Source organism: Dermacentor variabilis, chromosome 1, assembly GCF_050947875.1.
Source record: "Dermacentor variabilis isolate Ectoservices chromosome 1, ASM5094787v1, whole genome shotgun sequence".
Taxonomy (NCBI): domain Eukaryota; kingdom Metazoa; phylum Arthropoda; class Arachnida; order Ixodida; family Ixodidae; genus Dermacentor; species Dermacentor variabilis.
The window spans coordinates 226,490,709-226,516,111 of record NC_134568.1 but is presented as its reverse complement, the minus strand read 5'-3'; the positions used below and the strand labels follow the sequence as shown (position 1 = coordinate 226,516,111).

Here is a 25,403-nt window from a genome sequence, read left to right as displayed (position 1 = left end):
GTTCCAGCCGTTCAGTTAATGCAGGTATAATGATACACTATATATACACTAAACAAAACTTGCAGTACCAACACATCTGACTAACTTTCTGCACTAAATGTTCATGCCTTACCTAGATGCACAGGTTAGGTTATGCATCAACAACAGCAAACCTTGTACTAAGAAATAGTGGCATCTAATAGCCATGGAATAAAGCACAAAGCATTACCTTAGTGAATTTAGACTAGGTAGTGAATGATTGCAGAACAAGGCATAAAAGATTAGCTTTGTGTGTACATATACTGCCAAAAGAAATTGCACCTGCAGTCAGAATTTCGAACCAAATTATCTAAAAGCAACTCTATAAAGATTAGGTGCTGGTACTGTATTACACTAAAATAAGTATAAGCCACTTCCCCTTATCAAAAACCATGGTGTGAAGAAGGAGAGGTCGACTTCAGGAAAGTCTGCTTATACATATTATGAGAACATTTTTGTTTTCCTCCTTTGATGCTAAGAATGCCGAATAGATAGGGAATAGGTATATACTTACACAAGTTACACTAGACTGAACACAGTAACACAACACAGTGACACGGTGGCATGACATCTGAGCCTTGTGCAGTGAGGCACATGGCTCAGATGTCATAGTATGCAGTGAGTCATAATTCAGTACAAAGCCCCTGTTCTGTGATGATATTTATGCGGCATGAAACACTGTTTTACAGCACAATTTTAAATAGTGCTGAAAGAAATACTTCCAAATTAATGATGAGCAGAAAACTAATGGACCATGTATTGTTATGCTCTCCTGTCACAGTATACAGCAAAATACCACAAAGTAGGAATGGGGGAAGTAGACTGCTGCTTGCAAAATTAAGTTGCTAACACAAACCATCATATGCTGGCTACCAAATTAAACTTTGTTGTGTTCCATCTACAACATAATTTTGACATGCATTTGCCCACCTTGATCATCCTAACAGACAAACGCACAGCGCAAAATGCAACATAACAGCAGATGCCAGACTAAACCTGCCTGGGTAACTTGGCTAACCTGGGTCGGTATAACATAAAACTATTACATCTCTATCTATTTTTATTTTTCAAATTTGCCTTTAGCCCTTCATAATAGGTCAAAATGGCTTGGGCTCTGCCCATATGGGTGTGATACCCACCCATATGGGCTCGATCCGAACAATTTTGACCCATCAGGGAGGGCTAATAGCAGATTGGGAATAAAAACAGATTGGACTAGTTTTGCATTATAGGGCCCCTGAAATCAATGAATGCGGTACATCACACAGGGTGTTGAGTTGACGGGGCATGACATAAGTGGCGCTGGCCCAGAATGTCGGGCAAGTTCTGTGCAAACTCTTGCTGGATGTCAATGGAGTCCTGGTTAGCGTCTATCACCTGCACACAACAAAGCACTTAGCAATAAACACATAATTAAAAAAAATGAGGAAATTGATTAGAAACTGCATTAGGAAGCAATCATTTGAGACAAAACAAAGCTTCATGAAGCCATTGTAACACAAATGAAACAAGACACAAAGAACAGAAGACTGGGCACCACGGGCACTACACTTACAACTGATTCATTAGCCTCCCGGAAGCCAGAAGAAAATGTACAATAAAATGTGCAGGCACAGTGGTTAACTACTGCAAATAAAAAAAAAGAGCAAACGAATCTCGCTTATAAATAAACACAGAAGTATCGTGATGCATTATGAGCCTCTTTTCCCGATATGAAAGGCTTCCAAAACTTCACATGCAGTAGTTCCTTTGCTTACTCCCTTAGATGAGTACAATGGCATCAGACAGTTTCAACCAACTAGCACAAGAAAAGGTTATCCTGAAAACAAAGCTTGTTTTGCAAGTAAAATGTTGAACTTCTCAAGTTTAGAGAAAAAAAGATGTTGCACAGCTGATTATGTTGAGAACTTCTGTAAGTATAAAAATACAGAAATTGGGAGCTGCAAACATTGCACACCACTAGTTGACAATTTTGAGATGAGCACATAAGAAAGTGCATTCAATCACTGCACGTAAGTCAGTGATAGTAGTTAGATGCAATGAAGGCTACTGCTGTCATTGAAAGGTACGAGGGGCAATCAGTAAGTATTGTAACTTGCATAAGAAAACTACCAGAAGGTTGCAAAAAAATAAAATTTTTCAACATAATCCCACCTCACACTTGTGTACTTCACCAATTTGCCTGGAACGCTTGCTATGCATTGTAAAAAGCACCACCTTTAATCTTACTAATCAAACCACTGCTTTATGGCAGTTTGCAGTGCGTTCAAGTCAATGAACCTTAATTGTTCGACGTAGTAGTTCTGCGGAAACCCGCAAGGTGGAGAGATTAGAAGAAATGGTGAGGCTTATACATTGCTGACTAACGGCCAGGTCCTCTGCTATAGGGGTCTCCAAGATAAGAAGCAATAGGGGGTAGGATAACTAATCCGTAAGGACATAGTGGGCAACATTGACGAATTCTACAGCATTAATGAGAGGGTAGCAGTAGTCGTAATCAAATTTAATGAAAGGTATAGATTAAAGGTAGTAAAAGCCAACACTCCTACATCCAGTCACGATGATGAGGAAGTAGATCAGTTTTATGAAGATGTTGAATTAGCGATGAGATAAGTGCAAATTCAGTATACTGTAGTAATGGACGACTTCAATGTGAAAGTGGGGAAAAAGCAGGCTGGTGAACAAGCAATTGGCAACTACTACGTGGATTCTAGGAACGCTAGAGGAGAGATGCTGGTAGAATTCGCAGAAAGGAATAAGCTAAGAATAATGGACACTTTTATCAAGAAGCGTAGAAACAAAAAGTGGATCTGGAAAAGCCCTCATGGTGAAACAAGAAATGTGATTGGTTTCATACTTTCTGCTGATCCCAGCATAGTGTAGGATGTAGAAGTGATAGGTAGGGTAAAGTGCAGTGTTCATAGGTTAGTGAAAGCTAGGATTCACCTCAATTTGAAGACAGAAAGAGTAAAATTGGTCAAGAAGAAACAGGTCAACCTAGAGGCAGTAAGGGTAAAAGCAGACAAATTCAGACTGCTGCTTGCAAAAAAATATGCAGCCTTAGAACAGAGAGATGAAGATGACAGAGAGGTAATTAATGAAACCGTTACTAGGCTGGCTTCAGAGGTAGCAATTGAAGTGGGAGGCAACGCACCAAGGCAACCAGTAGGCAAGCTCTCCCAAGTAACAAAGGACCTAACAAAGAAACGAAAAAATGAAAGTGTCCAACTCAAGAGATAAGATAGAATACGCGGAACTGTCAAAACTGATCAACAAGGTGAAAATTAGTGATATTCGAAGCTGTAACGTGAGAAAGACTGAAGAAGCTGTAAAAAATGGATGCAGCCTGAAATCAGTGAGAAAGGAACTTGGCATAGGACAAACCAAGATGTATGCACTAAAAGATATAAGCAGGGTAATATCATCAGCAATCTGGAAGATATAGTAAAAGTAGCGGAAGAATTCTATACTGACCTGTACAGTACCCAGAGGAGTCAGGATACCTCAATTAGAAACAGTAATGAACAGTATAGAGAAACTCCTCCTATAACTAGAGATGAGGTCGGAAGGGCCTTGCAAGACATGAAACGAGGAAGCGCGGCAGGAGAAGATGGAATAACAGTCGATTTAATCAAAGATGGAGGAGACAGAATGCTTAGAAAACTGGCGACTCTCTACACGAAGTGTCTATCGACTGCTAAAATAAGTTCAACACTGGCCTTTAGTCAATCAAGCAGGTTTCAGGAAGGGATACTATACAATGGATCACATCCATTGTAGAGTATCCCTCTCCCTATTACGTAATCAAGGAGTACAAACAGCTTACATAAATATCTAGAGATTCCACAGCTACCCTAATTCTATACCAGAAAAGTAGGAAGGAGTACGTTTACCTATAGGTCAACTAATCACAGGGAACCTTAATCATGAGAAGGAAATTCACAGAAGAATAAAAATGGGTTGGATCACATACGGCAGACATTGTCAGCTCCTGACTGCATGGAAGCTTACCATTATCATTGAAAAGGAATGTGTATAATCAGTGCATTTTACCAGTGCTGACATATAGGGCAGAGACTTGGAGATTGACAAAGAAGCTTGAGACCAAGTTGAGGACCGCGCAAAGAGCGATGGAATGAAGAATGCTAGGCATAACGTTAAGATACAGAAGGAAAGTGGTTTCAATCAGAGAGCAAACGGGTATAGCCGATATTCTAATTGTCATTAAGAGAAAAAAATGGAGCTGGGCAGGTCATGTAATGCGCAGGTCAGATAACTGCTGGACCATTAGAGTTACAGAGTGGGTACCAAGAGAAGGGAAGTGTAGTCAAGGATGACAGAAGACTAGGTGGGGCAATGAAATTAAGAAATTCGCGGGCGCTAGTTGGAATCGGTTGGCGCGGGATAGGGGTAATGGGAGATCACAGGGAGAGGCCTTCGTCTTGCAGTGGACATAATATGGGTGATTATGACGATGATGATGAAGGCAAGAATTAAATTATATCGCTGGATTTGCTGTCCGACAGTGCCGAATGGTGATAACCAACCGAAAATTATGCCAGCTGTCCACTAGTGAGCTTTGGTTTGGAGTACGAGTCATTTTATTCTGCCAAAGTGTATTCCTGAAGGTCCGCCGAATGTCGAACATGTGGGCCTGGCATTTTCAACCAGTTTCCAAGAGTTTAGGTTTTGCTTGTCTCGTAAAATTCTGGCAAGGGGCGCTGCTCGTGTCACGGCGCGGTTATCAAAAGTCGCTCCCACGGCGTCGTCCCGCGCGGTTGGTCGCAAGAAAAGCGTCGTGCTCAAAACAGTGCTGCACCCACATTTGAATTTAGTGATGAGGACTCGAGTTATGATTCCGAAGATGACAGCAAAGCACATTCAAGCTCTGACGCCGACAATGTTTTGAGTAAGCATGGGACATCCGCAGCTGTTCACCGGAGAGTTTTCTTTACGGCTGTGAGCGGTCTCCTTGCTTATGCGCACTTATCTGCCGATCTTTCTGCACGACCTGAGAGGTTTACTGATTATCTTCAGGGTGCATACTTCGCTTGGTTATAATGTGCTGCCGTTGGCAGCAAAGAAACTTTCGTTCATGCCAAGAAGGCCACCCGTAGCACATCTTGGCCCAGCACTACGGATCAGTGCAAGACAGTTTACAGCAGCGTGGAATTTGTTTGCACTTTTCTTCTCTGCAGAGGTGATAAAGACAATCTGCAAAAATGCAAATAGATATGCTTGGATGCACAATCTTGTAGTTGCCCAGCTACGCTGAGAGCGATCGGTCCTGGAAGATGTTCATGACTCTAGGTGAACTGGTGAAGTACGTTCCTTGGACTTCTCATCGGATGATCCTCAGGAGATGTCGAAATGGTGGAACTGCAAAACATGTTACGAGGACCGCAGAGTTGAACAAAAACCGGACGTTTTGTGGGAAAAGTCCATTTATGCTTCACAAAATCCAGGAACTGCTTCACCGCATGGCATGAGCGATGAACTGGTCTTAGTTTCTTTTTTGTATCCAAAGAATGGCAGTGTACTGAGCATTCTGCATATTCTGGATTTCTTTTGATATTAATGTTTTTGTAACTATAATGTTTTTTTATTGTTTTTATCAACTGGCAGCGAAAACTGCGCACTAGAATTTTTTTGTTTGGCAACATATGTTTCTGGAAAGGGCATTTCATAAGGCACAATGTACTATGCTACAATGTGTGCTGGGATATTATTTGTAGTGGCAAATAATTTTTTTCCAAGACCTATAAAAAACTACCATTTTCTCGTGGTAATGAAAAAGTTAAAACTCCCATTTTTTGGACTGCCCTAGCAAGCTTTTCAAGCAATAGCCCTAACACACATTGTCTCAGTATGGTATTTATCCAATTTTAGAGCACGCCTTTTTTGTTTCAAGAAAATTGGGCTGAAAACTGCCCATGCGGCGCAATCGGGTATAAAACCAAAACCACCTTCGTGGCCCTCCGTATGCTTTGCCGCATAACAGGAATGTCTTGCGACGAAGTTAACTTTAAAAATCACGCACCAAAGTTGACTTTAAGAAGCTGGCCACATAATAGACCCTTGCACATTTTTCATGCTAAATTATCGAGTATGCATTAGATTTCGACTTTTCTCAGGAGCTGTAACGTTATCTAGATGTTAATCTTCTGCTTCAGATATAGAGAAACTGGGCGCTTGTTTGATTTGGGGGAATGTTAGGGCAAATGCTGCCAAATGAATCAGCATGTGTTTGGAATTTTTCTGCATCTTGCGGTCGTCGACTGTAGTGGTATTTGATGATGTCATGTTATATTACTCTTTTACCCCCAAGTATTTATACAGTTAAACCTCGGTATAACAATGTCGGTAAAATCAGCGCTTTACTTGGCTATACTGAAAATTCATTATACTGAAATTCAACCTCTCATGTAAATAAGGACAATTGCTGACAAATTTTTCTTACATGGTAGGGGCTGTAAAGTTTTTCTCATTATCAGGCAATAAAAAAAAAGAATTTTAATGAGACAAAAAAATGTAGTTTTGTAGGGTTGGTGACCAAAGATACAGTTCTATGCTGTGTTGGCAATATATTTACATCAGCAGTATGAAGCGAAGCCCGAGAAGCTTTTGTGTCCACTCCGATGCTATGGCTGATGTCTGTAATGGGGACGACGCCTTTCATACAGTTTGACTAATGTGGCATCAACTCGTGGGACTTGACAAAGAAAGCTTCGCATTAAAATCGGTGATGGGTGTTAACCTGTTGTTCACAGCTGCAATGCTTGTTATAAATTTGCAACATAGCGCACACTCGTCATGGCCAAGGAATAGATCCAGATGCAGTATGGTGCCCGAAATTTCGGTCACCATTATGCACTCTTTTTAGTATTGGTTCTATGAGTAAAATGCCGCAGTTGAAGTATTGACAACAACATGAAGGTTCATAGTTTTATAGGCCATATAAATTGCAGTAAATGTTTGCTTACTAATTAAACTAACAAGCATGGTGGTACATGCACAAAGGCAAGTATAAACAGATATCACTTGATGAACTTGCACACTTGCTGCCACAATGCTGGCATGGTGAAGAGCGGAGGCAGAGGGGAATGATCACTTTGCCTGCCTATTGCTTCAATGCGTCTTCAAAATTTGAGATTACGCAACCTCCAGGACGAAATGCGCGAGAAGAAAGCATCGAGAAGAAAGCACACGCGAAGCTACCAGCGATCTCGGCTCGCCCAGTGTCTGCATCCACTGCAGATTAGCTCTAAAATAAGGCGTGCTGCACTAACAGCCTCGGAGGAGGAGACACACGCTCACCTACCCTTGCCCTCCATGCGTATGTGGAAAGATGGCACGCATGAAGTACCATCCTTCTCGGTTCACCCTTGCATGCTTTCCCTTGCACCCACAGCATATGATGCATGGGACGCAATATGATCTTATGGCACTTGGACTTTGTACTGAACACGACGGCGAGAGAGTTTTGCATTTAGTACTATACCATTATTCATGCTTATCAATTTATTTCCACATGTGGCGACAGTGGCACAATCACAAATTTTTTTCTGGGAGGGGGTGCACGCACGGACGGGTATGGGGTGGTGGCTGGGCAGGTAACATGCTGGTACACACATTTTTTTTTTTTGAAAGGGGGGGGGGGGAACGGAGGCAACTGGCCAGTGTTTCCTCCCGTGCTACCCCCCCCCCCCAAAGGCAGGGATAATTAACCAAAACAAAAACACCAAATCAGGCGCTGACGCAATGCATGCTCGGGATACAGAACTATATCTGGTGTAGAATGTGTAGATACAAACGCACGAGGCACTACGCCGACACTGCACTCGCCAGTTATGACCTCTGAAATGAGGCGGTGCACGCCAATAGATTTTAGAGGCCACGACCAGCTGAATTTGCCATGAACGGTGAACATGCCTATGTTCAGCATGACATGATTACAAGCAGCCAAAGTGCACATTCACAATACAATAAAGTGCGTTTTACTTTTCTTTTCTGGGAAAGAAAATCAATTGAAGCACACTTCACCTGTATTCTGTAAATCTTGTTCAGTTACTGTGAGCTATGACATCTGGATAAGGTTTTAGCATACTCACCAAGACCTTAGGTGGCAGTGGAAACTTTGAGCGACCAAGTAGCCAATCTTCATGAAGGTTATGAACTTGACAAAGCCAATCCTGACAAAAGCATAAGAATTGATTTACTTAACTGATGGATCATTACACTCAATAGTTCTGCTATGCTGCATACCACCGATATTGAGCACATAGTGTCTCACACTTGTGAGGTCAAGCACAAAACCAAATCATTGCCTCCTATACAGTCTAATGCCTTTGTATCAGCCGAAAGTGCGCAGGGCACTGATCGTCGTGCCTGGTTCCAACAATCGCCACCAGGCCACAAGAGAGCAGACGAGGTTATAGCACGGCAGACACTAGAACTTTTCTTTTCTATGCAGCTTTTATTGCTTACTGAATGCCTTTTTTCCCCCTAATCTTATTCTTGGGCATAAAATTTCTCTTTGTGGGTGTGTGTGTGTGTGTGTGTGTGTGTGCATGTGTCATTTAAAAATAAAATATAGGGCTGTTCAATTTATGTCCACCACCCGAACTGGTTCACGAGGCACTGCACCCTGCCATTCATTCGAGCAACGCAGCAATGGTGCCTTCTGAAACATGCCGTTCATTTCAAAAGGTGAAGGAAAGGTGCAGGGCTGGTACACGATCTTTCTGCGCTCTCCCTACTCATGGTGCCAGTTTGGTGATGACATGCAGCTGCGAAGCACCAGCGTAACAGAGGACACAGCACACGGATGTAAGCGCCATTAAAACCCTGTTTACCCGCGTCTGCTGTGCCTACACAGTGTGTGGTGTGTTTACACCTCAGAAGCTGACTATACCTGCATCTCAGAACCTCTCAAAGCAACTAGGATGGCACACATTAGGCAAACAAAATGTAACTCCAGTACTAAATGTGCACCTCGGCATTCTTTTCGAGTGTTGCGTTGTGCCTGCACCGCTGAAGTTGAGCGGCACAATTTCTTAACGTCCCATGCCACGCAGTGAACTGGTTTGCAGTGGTGCAGGCAAATTTAACGCATGTTATATGCATGAAGGAAGTCTCTTTGTAGCAAACTGTTGCTGCATCATGTGTAGGAAACTCTGAGCCAAGTGTTGGACAAAAAAAGAGAGGGAAACTTTATTTAATGGTGGAAAGGCAGAGACGTCTGCCTGAAGGACACATCTCTGGCCTGCTACTTCACATAGTGGAGGGGAGGGGTGGGGGATGTATGAAGGCAGATGAGGTAGAAGATGAGGGGTCACATATTATAATTATTAGTATCGGATGACTTCTACTTTCCTGCTGCCTTTCTGAAGCTGTATACTACTATGTGCCTTCCACCACTAGAGTATGCCTCTGTAGTATTTTGACATTATAGAGCACATCCAGCATAAATTTATATCCACTTTCAAGTGCCGCCTTAGCCATTCTGCTGACCATAACTCAGCACTTTCACGTGTACTTCAATTTGCATCTCTAAAGTCAAGATGTATTATGTCAGACCTTTTGTTCCTCTTTAAGGTGGCTCATGGCACTGTTACTCGAAGCTTTTCAATCATGTAAACTTTTGCATACTAGAAAAATCTACCAGGCAGCATTTTGCATTTTCTTCATCTTCTGCCTATATTGACATATTTCAGTGTTCATTTGCTGTGTTCGGTATAAGTGTAGGTAACATGTTGTATGATTAGCTTGATTTCATGCTTGCCTCCTAGTTTATTGTTTCTCCTGTTTGTTCCTCTATCTCATACTGTTTTCACTACCACATTCATCTTTTCTGTACATTGTGTTTTGTGTATTATAGTTTTAAAGTGCACCAGTACCATGGCTTCATAGCTGTTCCTAGGCACTATAGGGAGTGTGCAATGTGGTGGGTGTGCAATGTGATGGGGGTGCAGCCTTGGCAGAACGCCATCGAGATGACTAGCATGCAAGCTGCAGCAGATGACGGCAAGTGAGAGCAGCACACTTACTGTAAACAAAGCTCTGAGAAAAATTTTGCACAAAATGTGCAAATAATTGTCACAGTTGGATCCTAAATAGTACAATGCCACTATTCCTGTAACTATGACAAATGAAGAATGACTAAGCGAGATTGTTTGCGCCAGACTTTATTTTCAGATAGAGCCTGCTCTGCAGTGCTATGTTCCTTGCAACTCAATCTTCCATTTAAATGATTATGAATGGGTCCTGAAGTAGCGATTTCTGCTTTCTCTATTACACATGTTAAGCTTTGACAACAGAATAAATTAGATCATTGTAAACATAAAGAAAAATAGATACTTCAATATATGTTTACGTACATCCACATGCTATATCTAAGGACCCTTAAAGATGCAGCATTGAGATTGCACCTGGAAAAGTTCATTGCTCAGAGAACTGCTACGAAAATCTTTCGAGAAGCACCAGAACACAAAGAAGGTGAACAAATAAGCGCTTGTAATTTGTAACCCCCTTTTACTTAAAGGGACTGAGAACTGGCCATAGGTGTTGCTAGATGTTAATAGAAATGAAATGAAGATGATTTACAGTGACAGAATCCAGCACTCTGTTCACGATTTAAGTAGGAATTATAATTTTAAATTGGCAAAGAAAGTCTCAAAAACCAATAAGTTGCAAGGTCTGGCAGTGAAATCGTTGTACTTCGGATGTAGTTTCTGAGATTACTGTACGTAAGTCGACTGTTATTAGGTACAGCATAATTATTCCTTAAAATTGCAGTTTGTATATTATTAGACACTTGCACTTTATTCTATGCTTCAGAAATCAAAAGTGCATGAATGGCTATGGCAATACGCTGAACTGTGTATCACGTGTAAAAGCGTCGTTTCGTTTTCGATCCGATTGGTTTCATTTTGACTGGTTAAATACCAACGCAGTTCATCAGGAAACCACAAAAATGCGTAGCTATTATCGAAGTAATACTTTAGAACACTTTGGAAAACATGAATCACAGGAACATCGACTTGATAAAATAATACTTTCTCACAGCTACAGTGGCTGCACTTGTCATATGCCTCCCACTAAAGCCCGCGAATAATCACTATCGTGCTCACCTATCGCCATTTTCAGCATGCTTCCAGTTAACGACTATATCCCCACTGCAGATTGAAAAATTCTGATAAAAAATGTTTCACAGCGTTTTCTGCGTTACTGCTTCATGATTAGACACTCTAACAGGCAAGCTTTCCATTAGACTAAAAAAATGGCTACCATGAAAATTATTTGTCAGTTCTTTTAACATTATCTGCTGGAGTTGTCGCAGAGAGTGCTTTGAATAGAGAATACCAAAGCGCCAACAGTTACTTAAAATTTGTAATTTTAAGTTATCACTTATATTATGAAAGTGTTATGCTCACTTGTCATCATCTGCTACAACTGATTACAATGTATACTGGGGCATTTGATCCACATGCGGATGAAATAACATCTACAGTTTGCATTCAGTCATAAACAATTGCAGCTAAGAAAGCCTGTTCAACAGAGGCATACTCATTCGTTTGTTGTGTACATGATATGTACGACCACTGTAGCTAGTAGTAGGCATGCAGTATGTATAAACAGTGGGTAAAACTGTGTTGGCAGAGCCAACAGACATTAATTTACGCTTGTTTAGTAGCTGTGCCCATGTTAATGTTGATGCTATGTACTGTGCATCTCACAAGCATTGTGATATGCACACTTGCTTTGCTAGCCCATTTCAATGCTGTGCCAACATGCACTAGCTATAGTATATAGCTTCGTACACGGGTGTTCACGTTTCGAATCTATCTCAGTCCTGTTTCATCTAAAACCGACAACATATAACCTGATCACTAGCATCTACTGACCGCTTTAAAAAGACATTAAGATGATTTTGAAGCAGCCAACTGACCCACAGATGTGAACATTACAGCACGTAACACAATATATTTTGCCCAATTTGTGTTTGTTTTAATTATTTTCAGCTCTTGAGTTCTATGCCACGTTAACACAGTGTACCTACTGATTCCGAATGCAACAGTCATGAGCACGTGTGGGAAAATGCATGGTCTGTGAAGGCAACAAGCACATCGTCTCAAAAACGAGCCACACGCAGCAGCACACAACATAACACCGAACTGGCTGTTGGTGGCAGTGATGCAATGTGCTGCCACGCCATCTCTAGGTGCTGCACGGTTGCTATAATAAATGTTTTGTTGTTATTATTATTATTATTATTACACAAAAACTTACAAAAATCAAAGAAAGAAAAACAGGCTGACCATTGCCTCTTGAAAGGACACCATGCATGCCCACTGGCTTAAAGAGAAACGGAAGAAGGGAATGAGAGAAGAAGGGAGGCACAAGCACAGCATGTCACATCACATAGGGACAGAGAAAGAGCAGAGTCGAATTACCCAACTGAAAAGGTGATTGTGAAACAAATGCACAGTGCCACTATCCTGGGAACACTGCACATGTGCATTTTACTCACCATGCTTGGGCAATTATCATATGCTTTATGCTAATGGGGGAATGTAGCCAGCAGTGTACCCACTGAGTTCATTAAGTGGCAATGGCATAGTAGTAGTAGTAGTAGTAGTAGTAGTAGTAGTAGTAGTAGTAGTAGTAGTAGTAATATTAATAATCAAAAACACTGATTTACTTAGATTTAAGTGCACATTAAAGAACCCCAAGTGGTCCAAATTTCCGGAGTTCCCCATTACAGCATGCCTCATAATCAGGTCGTGGTTTTGGCACATAAAACCCCATAATTTAATTATTTTTTTAAATAATAGTAACAATAATAATGCTGTTGACAAATTTTTAGTGTCATTTAAAAAAGGAAGCGACAAGAGGACGGGAAATTAAGGGGTTAACAGACAGAAAAAAAGGGGGGTTGCCCCATTCTGTGGTGGTTGTACAGCTACACATACCCCAATCTAACTATGCTTGTGCTATTATGAGAAATCGGTTTTGGCTCTTTCCTCAGACTGAGATCAAACGGAGGCTTATTCTAAGGCTTTGTTGGCTCACTGTTTAGGGTATTCTATTGAACTGTTTACAGTACTACATATTCTATACACTGTTTACAGTATTACATATTCAGATGTCCTCAGCTTACATCACCTATAGCTAATCTGTATTCAACAATGTAAGACTAACAATATCAACTTGGGTGGTCAACAGTGAAATACTTTGGCAAGTAAGTCTGATTTGCTGTGAATGGTGATAGTATAACACAGGGTGATACGAAAAATAGGGACTCATCATCTCTAGTTCTGTCTGTGTGTCTTTCTTTGTCCCACCTAGCATCACTTTTAAGAAGTCAACATTGTAATGAACTCCTAAGCTCATCTAAAAGGTTCCTGTGACATCAATGCTTCTATTGTTAGTCCTAAAGCACAACACTGTTGCAATGAGACACAGGCCAAATGTCTTGGCCCTTACTACCGTGGAAGTTAACTCTTTCTTGCAGCTAACTAAATATACCACACAATTTTTTCTTTCAACAAATGAATTTCACTGCTTATTACCGTTACTATTCCATAGATAATTAAAATTTATAATACATACAAAAGGAAGTTGGTCCTCCTCAGGGCGTTTTCGTTTCTGGATCCTGGCCATTGCAACTTCTGGCCTTGTTCTCAAGTAGACTGTGTAATGAAAAAAAAATAATGACTTTTTTTTTTCTCTTCTCTCTTGCATTCACACTCTGCTTACTACACAAAGCAAGAGCCCCTCCCAGGTTTTGTCTCATCATGGAGAACAAAATTTAGGCGAAAGCTCGTAATATACGAACCTCAAGGTGCAGTAAGTTAGCCCCCACTCTCACCCCCTCATCTCTAAACGAAAAATTTATTATGTCCTGCAGGCCAGTCAACAAGTCAACAGTCTTGTTTTTCTTGTTGTGAATTTCAAAGACATTTGTACTATTGCATGATAGAAATTTCATGGTCATTTAGGAACATATGATGAGCAATTTCAGCGCAACTTTTTTAGTTAATCAAGCAACATGCTTCTTTGTAATGTTGTTGTTCTGATAGGACAACCAACCAAAAGTCACAGATTTAGTTTCAAGCACAGCAATCCAAGAACAACTAATTTCACAGCAATTCTACTCAAGATGCTGTAAGAAACTGATAAAACAGTATTTTTTGGACTTGCGTATTTGGACTTGTGGCACCACCACCTGCCCATAGAACCAATGTATAAAAGAAACTGAAATTTCATATGCTGATCAAATTTTCGGACCCGATCCCCCATGCCATGGTGCAAATATGGTGGCTGTAGAAAAATTCACTGCCACATCAACTTGGCACAAAACCGCAACTTTGACAGCCAACTTCCATGCAAGCGGCACTAGTGAGGCCTAATGGCATACATAGTGGCCTACTGGACTGCAACAAAAATGTGCTAATGGTGTAGCTAATAACAAGCCGTAGCTGGAAGCTTTCCATGAATATGGTCCTACCAGCAGACCTCATCGGCAAATGAGGGTGAGATCGCATGCATGGGCTAGACTGACAGCCTTCGCAGCGGAGTTGGGTCTGAGTATGACCCCCTTCGAGTCCAAAAAATCCTTTGGCAACTAAGTGCAACTTGAAATGCATGGAGGAAAAAAACTCCAATTACAATTAAATTACACATCCCAGATGTGCAGATGCATTTTGGCTAGCAGCTTGGCTTGGTCGGGCCACAGCTACAGTGGATACAAGCTTCAACTGCGGTCATCATCATCATCATCATCATTTATTGCACCCTTAAGGACCCTTTACAGGGTATTACATAGGGGGGGGGGGGGGTCATAGCCATACATAAGTCAAAGATGTTACATCAAGAATGAATTGAAATAATGCAGGTTAAGTAATGCAGCAAAACAAAATAGGAGTACAGGCGACTTCAAATGCAACAACACTTGGAATGAAAAGAGAAATCGTTCAATTGTAGTTTCCAAAATGTGAAAGCAACCGCTCTTTAAATTCTTCAGGATCATGCTCCCTGGCAATTGCATCTGGGAGTGCATTCCATTCCTGGATTGCTGTAGGTAAAAATGATTTATTGAAGGCAGAAGTTGATCCCGACAGGCGCTGTAAACTAAGTGAATTGAACAGGCGTCGTGACCAATGTGCTGGTGGTAGAAGAAGTGATTCGCGCAGATGTTGAAAATGGTAGTACAACTTGTGGAATAAGCATAGACGTGCTATCTTGCGTCGATAGACTAATGTGGGTAAATTGAGCAATGACTTAATACTACTGATACTAGTTTTGTAGTCATATATTGAAGATATGAATCGAGCAGCATGGTTCTGGACCGATCCTATTGCATTGATTAGATATGTTTTATGTGGACACCAAATCGCGGAAGCATATTCAAGTTTTGTTCAAACAAAAGTTTTGTATGCCAGTTTACGGACGGAAGTGGGTGACAACGATAATGTTCTTCTGATGAAGCCTAGTGTTTTAGAGCTGTCGGCGATCAGTTTCGTGATGTGTTCCGACCAGTTGAGATAGCTAGCGATTAGGACACCAAGGTAGCGATACATTTGTACTTGCGAAATGTTGACTGTGCGTAATGAGTACTCATGGGTGATGTTAGTGTGCTTGCGGGAAATTTGAATAAATTTGCATTTAGAAATGTTAAGCTGCATCAACCATTTGGTACACCAGTTATCTATTAAATGCAGGTCATTCTGAAGAAGGGCCTGGTCAGACTCGGTAGAAATTCGATGATATAGGACACAGTCATCCGCAAAGAGGCGTATAGATGATGAAATACCACAAGGGAGGTCATTAATGTAGATGAGAAAGAGAAGGGGACCAAGGACTGATCCTTGTGGTACTCCAGGAAATACCTTGCTTGAGGCTGAAGAACATCCACCTATAACGGTATACTGAAGGCGGTCGGTGAGGAAGCATTTAATCCAGGCTAGAATTTTCAGGTGTAGGCTGAGAGAAGAGAGTTTGCAGATTAGTCGTAGATGGGGAACACGATCGAATGCCTTTGAGAAGTCTAAGAATATTACATCAGTTTGAAATAATGAATCTAGGTTTAAATAAAGCTCTGTGGTAAATTCAAAAAGTTGCGTTTCGCAAGAATGACCAGACCTGAAGCCATGTTGATTGGCGAAAAAGAACCCATTGTTATCAAGATGTAGGGCGACTTGAGAATAAATTATATGTTTCATTAGTTTGCATGCAATGCATGTTAAAGAGATTGGACGATAATTTGAAGGATCAGACCGGTTACCACTTTTGAATACTGGAACTACTTTGCTGACCTTCCAGTCATCTGGAAGCGCACCTTCATTGAGGGATTGGGTGAAGATTATTTGTAGTAAACGACTTGATGGGACTACGGTTGCTTTGAGCACTTTAGCAGATATGTTATCGGGGCCGGGACTGCTTGATAACTTCAACTTGTCGATCAGCTTTGCGATGCCTTCCGCCGTAACTGTAATGAGCAGCATCTGAGAAAATTTGGGATCAGAAAAGTTCGGGATGTTATGATGCGGTTCATGAGCGAATATCGAAGAAAAGTAAGAGTTCGTAACATCAGGTCGTTCGTCAGGCGACACATGCGAACCATCCAGGTTAGAAAGCGATATGTTGTGCGATTGATAGCTAGAAGGGGAAATTAGATTCCAGAATTTTTGTGGATTTTTGCTCATTATGTTCAGTAGATCCTGATGAAAGAATTTCTTTTTGGAGGTCTTCAAGAGGCTTGTATACTCTTTCAGACATGTGAAGTATTTTTCCCACCTGAGGGCTGAACTAGAATGCCTAGCTAAGCGAAAAAGACGTTTTTTCTTCCGGGATAGCGTTGTTAGGGCACTACTGAACCAGGATTTGCCAGCGTCGCCCCGAATGTAAATGACTGGAACACAGGCTTCAATTAGTGCCAAGAGTTTGCGCTTGAATATTAACCAGTTTTGGTTGACAGTCGTGGAAGGAGCGAGCTGTTTGAAGGTGTGAAAAAGATTCGCGAGTTCAGCGTTCATAGTAGTGAAATCTGCTTAGTTATAATCACGGATAACTTTAGTGGAAGGGTTACGGGAAGGCTTCGATACTGATAGGTTGAATAAAATTATATTACGATCACTGAGACCGTGAGCATGAGACACTGAGTGGACCATTTCTGGGTGTGAAACAAAAACTAGGTCAAGGGTGTTGTTGATCCTAGTTGCCATATTGACTGTCTGTGTAAGATTATACATAAGTACAAGATCGAAGAATTCTTTAGATTGGTCAGAAGTAGCGCATAAAGAATCCCAGATTATATCAGGGTTACTGAAATCACCCCAGAGAATAATGTTGGCTCTAGGGAAAGCGGTTGTGCAAACCGAGAAGGACAGTGTGTAGTTCTTCCACAAAGGAAATGTCACAGTCAGGTGCGCGATAGCACGCGATGAGTATGTTAGTGCTTCCAGGGAGAGATATGTTCACGCAGAGAATTTCGTGATGGCATTCAATATCGAGTGCAGAGGAAGGTAGGTTGGGATTCACGAGAACTAGAACACCACCGCCTTTCCATCCGACCCTGTCACGTCTGTGCACAGAAAATGGCATATTGGTCAGTAGCTCATCAGATGAGATATCAGGGGTTAGCCATGTTTCTGTAAAAACAGCGATGTCAGTAAGGTTATATACTAGAATGGCTTCGACACGTTCCCTTTTAGGAAAGTAGCTATGGATATTGGTAAGTACAGCCGATATTGTTTGGTCTGCTGGTGCGCTGACAGGGCGATATACTGGCCGATACGATGTTAGCTGTGGAAGCCTTGGAAGACGCGGTAAACGCTATATTTTCAATTCAAGTACAGAATCTGATCCGGCATCGTAAGTGTATTGCTTGTTACCAATGACTAGCTTATCAAAACGGATCTTAAAAGGCAACTTACTATTGAGGCCATATACGTATAACCTTGCTCTAGCTTTGCGTACACGTGTAGAATAATCTTCTCGAATTGAAAATGACGTGTCCTTCAGTTTAGATCCAGCAGACAAAATATTCGATTTCGTTTTAAAGCTGCTTAGTTTGACTATAATGGGACATTGTTTATTATCGCAAAAACGACCAAGCCTGTGAGCTCGCTCGATATCAGAACTAGAGATTGTTACTTCAAGGTGCTCCACACAGAATGATATGATATGCGACTCAGACTTTGCCCACATTTCGCCACTGGCGTCTGTAATTCCGAAAAACAACAGGTTGTTTCGGCGAAGGCGGTTCTCTGAATCGTCCCATTTCCCGGCAAGCTCCTTGATTTCTGAGGACAGCTTTATAAGGACAGTATTATCGACAGGTTGGTCAGTGGATTGGAAGACTTCAACTTTTTTCTAGTACATCAACACGGCTGCAGAGACCACTGACAATGTTTTCTATATTTGTCTGAGCAGAACGGATCAAAGCAAGTTCGGACAATATGGTGTTTTGCGAGAGCTCCATTCGGGCAATGGCCTCTGATATAAACTGAAGGGTTGGGGGTCCGGGGTTCAATTCAATGTCCACCAAGTGGCTCCTATGGGAGATCGCGACACCACTTTGTCATGATTTTGCTAGATGGCACGCACTATAGCTTACTTGTCATACTGAACATGTCCAATTGGAAGCGGTATAAATTCTGATTGGGTGAGCAGAATATGAAAAAGTATGCCTCTTTCTGTCGTCTGCCTTTATTTTGAATTTGTAAGTTGAATAAATTTTGTTTGGCTGCCTCAATTTTCATATATTTCTTTTGCATTCACCCTGGTATAGCACAAGGAATGCATGGTGATGCATAAAGCCCGGGACACATGGAGCAGACTTTCACGGAGAATGTCACCTGGCACAAATAGACGTGGTGGGACGCCGCCGATGGTTCACTGGCATCGCTTATATTCAGCGAAAAACAGGCGGACGCAGCGCGTATCTGTTCATGCTGCCAGACTCTAGGAATGTGTTTTTGGATAAGAAAAAAACAAAACCCAAATAGGATTTTTATTATTATTTGTATTTAATGACTAAACAACTTGGAAAAATGTTTCATAGAGGTGCTTACAAATGATTTCCGCACATTTCACTGAGCTGCAAGCATTTTAGCGGGCTGACTTTGCGCTGTCTGGCTACGTTGAGTGCTGGCACCGCGGAACGCAGGCAGAAGGATTTGTGGTTTTCCAACTGTGACTTTAGTTTACTTTGTGTAAAAGCACATCGTGGTTATTCACGTTTACTTCAGTTTCAGTTCCTGTTTTAAAGCCTCCTCTAACAAGTTTAACAAGCCTCTAACAGCCGGAGAGGATAGAATTATCGGTGTTTGGCGTGAAATAGGCATCTCAGTGGCTCTCGTTCTCGATGCCCTAGGCATTCCGTGCGCCGCCTGGGCCCACACAGATGCAAACAGCCACAAGACCAGGCGTCGTCAGCTTCTAGCTATAATCTGTCGTCGCTCTTTTCCCTCAAGGCACATCGAGCAGAAGGGACTTGCGGTTGTTGTAGAGCAGGAGTGGTTTCTCACGAAAGAAGCACAAAACCAAGCTTTGCGAACATGTGTGCCGACAGCGGGGGAAAAAAAAAAAGAAAAAAAGAACAGCTTCGGGCGCTGCAAACAAGAAACCGTTTTGTCCCCTATTGGCCTCGAGCTCCACCACTGGAAAAGCTGGCGCCACCGTCGGCGTGATGTGCTATTAGGGATCATGTGGACATAGCGGCTGCGTTGGCTGCTTCGGGAGCGCCGAAGCGAGCTGAAAACGAGAGTTTAAATTCCCTCATATGCTGCGGTCCTCATTTAGTGGTGAGATTTTCCGCTTCGAGTGTCTCCTCTACAACGCTTGAAAGCACTACAATAGGTAGTGGCTGCCTTTGAAGGCGCGCAACATGGTAGGCTACTGCTCGGTGCAGCAGTGCCGTACGTACGCAATGGAGCCCGGTGTCAGCCTTACTCACACGTAGCCGCAGGACAAGCTGCATGAAGCTTGGCTCGCGAAACATAAAACCGGCAAACATTCATCAGCTACAACTCGGGTATGCAGCAAGCACAGACACGAGGAAGATTTCTGCTACGGCGCCGGGTCTGCGATCTTCGCAAAACGCGCACTGAGACGCTCGCCCGACTAATGTCATGATGGTTTGGTCGATGAATTTGTCGGTGCTATAGATGCTGGCAAGTTCACTGGAGTGGAAAGGGAGCGTAAGAAGCACATAATAAAAAAAAAAGTATGACATAAGGTCATGTTTGTGTTATGAATTAATGCACTGTATTACAAAAAAGAGGCAGCGGGAAATCGCATGCTGAGAACACCGATAAACATACAGTGCGACGCAACTCCAGAAATAATATTGAAATGTCGAAGAATTTTGAAGAAAAAAGAAAGATTGAATCGTCGTGACGGCACATCCCCGTAGTCGTTGAAGTCTCTACAATGAAATTATTTTTGAACAGCTCTGATAGCGCCCACGCAACAATGGTTGCTTGTATACTGTCAAATGCTCATATTCTGCGGCCTAAAGCTCATGGCACGGTGCGAAAATGCACACGCGGCGAAAGCGAAACAGTGCGCGAACAAGCATGCAGACGCACAGTCAGTCGCTGCGAATCTGTGCGATCGCTGCATTGAGGCTTCATTCAATTAGGCTCCATTTAGTTATACAATCACTATAAGGACATATTTCACATACTCTGCTCTCAGCGTTTGCCTGCCTTTCATGCAAGAAGCCGGTTCGGGAGACTCCATGGCGGCGACCACGCGCAGTGGCGTTCACTGTACGTATTCGGTAAAGAGATAGTGTCTGTAAACGATTCTGTGCTTTCGGTTTGCCCAAGATTATTATTTAGACAGTAAAAAACTTCTCTCATTTCGAAAGTACTTACAGAAATGTCCGGGAGAGCTCGTGCGTGGTGTTTTCTGTGAGCGCTGACAGCAAAACCTATGAGGAGCGCGCCGCGTGATCCCTCGTACTACGCCAGCAAGGCGCTTCCGCTAGATGGCGACTCCATAACTCCCCGCCGCCAATACCCAAACCCATATGGGCGGCACCACACATACAAGAAAGACAATAATAAGAAAAGCAGTACAATGCCCACACTATTTTGAGCTATGGAACCTTCAATCAGGTTGGTAAGAAAAGTGCACTGCACTTAAAATTATCATCTGTTTCATGAGCACCTCACTTAAGTTTGTAGATGAAAAATAAGTTTACACAAATTTGTACTCTTAAACATTCAATATACGGCTGTAATGATCAACGGCGTCCCTTTCACATGCAGAGAGCCCGAAAGTGCGTGGCCAAACTAGCCCAAACGCCCGCATTCCGGCGCTTCAGCGCGGCAGCATGGTGGCCGCACGATGGGTGCGTTTATGGACAACCAAAAATACACAAAAACCAACCAGCTGCTGGAAGTCAGAGGGAGATCGATCGTTGCAACGCCTGGTGAGCGCGCAAGGCACTCCCGGCACTTTCGCCGGCGATTATCGTCGGGCTTCGGTTTTCCAATTGGACCGGGTAGCCACCGGGAGTCAATTTTTGGACGCCGAGGGGTGAGCGTTCGCCACCGGGCGTATTTTGTCGCCTGGACGCCAATTTTCCACTCCATGTATCCTGGGCTTAACATAGCAAGTATAAAATGGTTGCAGGGCCCCTTTAAAAAGCGGTGGCAAAGAATCAAGCAGGAAAATTTGATAGATACTTATGCACAGCATGTACCAACCTGGACAGCTTTGCGGCAACACCACCCACCCTATAGGCAACAAAAATAAGGACAACTGAAATTTCAGATGCCTTACAGAGTGCCGTTCGATAATTTATACTCTCCCTGCTCGAGCACTTGTTATTCTGCCACAACCTGGAGCAGTAAGAGCTATGTTTTTGTTTTGATATGTCATCGGCACCTTCTTGAAATCGAAACAAGCAAAGCCTAGTAAATTCAGTAGCTGCTGACTACACCCTAACTACAGTACAAACTAACTGCTACATTCATTTCTTTATGCTTAACATATGTAACAGTGTTAAGAGGGTGCGTGACATATAGTGCTGCACCTCTGCACATATTTCTCAATGAACAGAACACCTGTTAATTGAAACATATTTTTGCAGTCCTTTGAGTTTCCATTTAACGAGATTATTCTGTAATTTAATGTTGTTTCCATGCCATGTATCTGCACAACAAACTAGAAATGAGCCATCAAAATCTACAGGAGACCCTTTGCTGGTCTGTTGGAGGCAACACGCTTGCATTTCTTTGATATATAGACCTCATGGCGATTTATTTTTCACAATCAGCATGTATACCTATAATGAATATCAGATATAACAAAGGTATTTTTGTCTAGAATGAGACTTCACAAGATTTGACTGTATTCTCATCTTTGTGTGTGTGTTTTTTTCAACCACTATACTGGACATACTGTACCACTTATTGGCCCCTGTGTTGTCTATGACCCACTTGTTTCCCAGACTCATGTGGCCCCCAAGCTTCCAAATATAGCAGTCACAGTATGGCAGTGCCATGCACCAACACATAATTTTTCCAGAGCATAACATATGCATTTAAAAAGGTGCCAGCAATAACAAAATATGAATGAATAAAAAGTCATAGTACCATATTATAGGGACAAAAACTAAACGGATTTCCATACAAGTGGCTACTGGCAGTACATGCTTGCTTACAAAGTATATCATGACAAAGTCTCTTATTTCAGTCTGACACAGCTTTCTGTTTTCTAAAGCAATTACAATTTTTTTATTAAAGAGAATTCCAGTGGTGGGATTGGCCGACAGCGTTTTGGAGCAGGTTTTGGAGCTGCAATACCAATGATTTGGAGCAGATTTTGTAGCAGTCAACAACGATGGTTCTAAATTATTGTTGCATGGGCACTATTCCTGTATGTCAAAAATGGTACCGGTACCTAAGTACCGGTGCGCATCATTGCAAATATTCTTGAGCATGTTAATCCACATACGCAACTACTTACAAACAAATAATGACCATCACACAGCCACACTGAGCCAACCTACATGCTTATTAAAAGAAGAATACCATGCACCTCCAAGGCACAAAATAACTCGCAGCAATACAGTCACATGGTACACAGAATGTTCATTCGAGCAATCTTATTTTGGGCTTGAAGTCGTCTAGCTAGTAAATTGCAGAGCTACAAATCTATTGCATTACGAGCACACATAGATAAATGCGACACAGCAAAGAAGTTAATAGATAGGCTAAGTTTCGGTTTCCCGAGTGCCATGACACAGCCACCATGCCAAATGCATGAAGTCCATGCCGTCAGTTGAGAACACCTCTCCCATCAAGGCCACACTGCCAGTATTAAGTGTGAACATGAGACACGCCAACAATGTGGAATGGGCAGAGCACGCACTACAGGGCCCGACAGAGCTTATCCTAAACTATGCAAAACCAACGAGTACGGCGCATAGAGTTTCCTAATGTCAGACAGCAAACATGCACGAACATACACTGGTCTGCATTAGCTCAGTTACGCTTTAGCTCATTTAGCTTTGTGAATGGAAAGGGAACTGTTTGCATAAGGTGGCAGCGACAGTCACTTAGCATTGACTACAACTCCTCTTTGCAGTGGCCTCTGAGATAACACGGCGCAGCACGTCTCGGAGATGATGATGTATAGGGTTTGTTGGCGCAAGGGCCAGGGATGGCCAAAGAGTGCCAAGACATGGTGTGGGGAAGTCAATGATGCGGTGAATGAGAACTGTCGGATGTAGCAAGGCTGTATGCAGGCCTAAAATATTTGCTATAAGGTACATAAAATATACAAGTATTAAAATAATCTGAAGGATGAGTGATGTGAGTGATGCCCACAAAACATATTCTAAAATGAAATAACATGAAAAAAGATGTGTCGATTCCACTCGCACAGCCACCTCACTAAGACTCTTAAGTACAAGGGTCTGGAGGCACATGCTCTACTAAACTCTAAGCTCGCAGCAATACACTCTAGATAGAGGGAGGGCTATGAATCTCTCGGGCTAATAACATGCAGCACAACATCACTTAAACAGTTAAGCACTGCCTCGGTTTTAAGGGGGGATGTGGCGTTCAATAACAACTTTCTTATTTCTTCGTGGATTTTTATGAAAATTGGCAGACTTATCAGCAAAGTTTGTGATACTACAGTATAAATTTCATAAAGGTATCTTTAGAACTCTCTAATGTATAATATTTTTCTCCTTCTGACCTTGTTCCAAGCCTGAATCACTCAAAAAATATGATAGAACACTTGTGCAAAGCACTGTGCATTCTAAGATTAATGGTTGAGGTCGTGACATTTTAAAGATTTTTTTATTTGCAATGCAATTTTTTTTTAGTTCTCATATTTTAAGAGGTGGCTGTACCATAGGCATTTAGGCTGTGAGCAAGTAGCTGAATCGTTAATTGTAGTAAAGTCAAACTGCAAAAGCAAGAGTGTCGTGCCCTGGACAGTACATCCAGGAATACAGGGGAAAAAACGGAACTGAAATAGACCTGGTGGTCACAAAGAAATCAGTGGTACAAGCAAAGCAGGAAGCAAGAAAAGTCATATTGAGAAAAAGGCTTTCAAAGTTGTAGCTTAGATTTTACATTATCAAAAGGCACCAGGGTTGTAGCCTTTTCTGTCCTTTTCAGTGCGCAGTTTCTTGAGTGCCCTGCCTTTGGTTTGATGTGCCTTGCTTAACTTTTTTTTTCGCAAGACATCCTTTTCTGCTGCTCTGCGGAGAGCATGTTGTCCCGGTTGCAGTCCAAGTAATGCACAATAGTCAGCAGACGCACGCTGGGCCCCAGCATTGTATTTGCAGACTGCCTCATGGACAGCTGTCTCTGTCGCAACCAATGATGCAGTTTTATTTTTTGGCAGCAGTGATATGACAGAATAAAGGCTTTCGGCAGCGTTTTGGTTTTTTTTTCCCTAGGCAACAGCTGAGGAGCTGCATGTCAGAAAGGCGTTGGTACACGGGTAGCAATGCATAGGCAACATGCTTTCCAAGCCAGTACTTGTGAGGAGGTGGAGGCTTCTTTGCTTCTGCAGCCTGGTGTTGGCACCAACTGTGGGGCCCCTACGGGCAAAGGTCATGATGGGGGTCTTCATCAGTAGATGTTATATGATAATGTATTGCCATCACGGCCTTTTGCATGTCTTGAACATTGTCGTTGTCACGCAGAGACATGCCATAGTAATTTGTCAGTTTCTTTATTAAATCTTGAGTGAGGCCACCTTTCCCTCCAAGAGGTTTCCCTTTCTTGCCTTTTGTGATCAGAGCACGCAGAGCCGTCCCCATCCTTTTCTTGACATGATTAGTGCAGTCCTCCTTTGTAAATGGAATAAATCAATAAGTCTTGTCCTGACAGAGTGCTACA

The 25,403-nt window shown here is 42.2% G+C and overlaps 1 protein-coding gene across 1 annotated transcript in view; it reads right to left on the bottom strand.

Moving 5' to 3' along the window:
* Positions 1-663: 663 nt before the first annotated feature.
* dnk (deoxynucleoside kinase) overlaps positions 664-25,403 on the bottom strand; it is a 63,064-nt gene continuing 38,324 nt past the window's right edge. The window contains exons 7-9 of the mRNA XM_075670134.1: positions 13,633-13,712; positions 8,130-8,210; positions 664-1,395 (exon numbers count right to left, since the gene is read on the bottom strand). Of these exons, the coding sequence (XP_075526249.1) occupies positions 1,279-1,395; positions 8,130-8,210; positions 13,633-13,712 (278 nt within the window). The 3' untranslated portion in view covers positions 664-1,278. The remainder of the gene's footprint in view (positions 1,396-8,129; positions 8,211-13,632; positions 13,713-25,403) is intronic.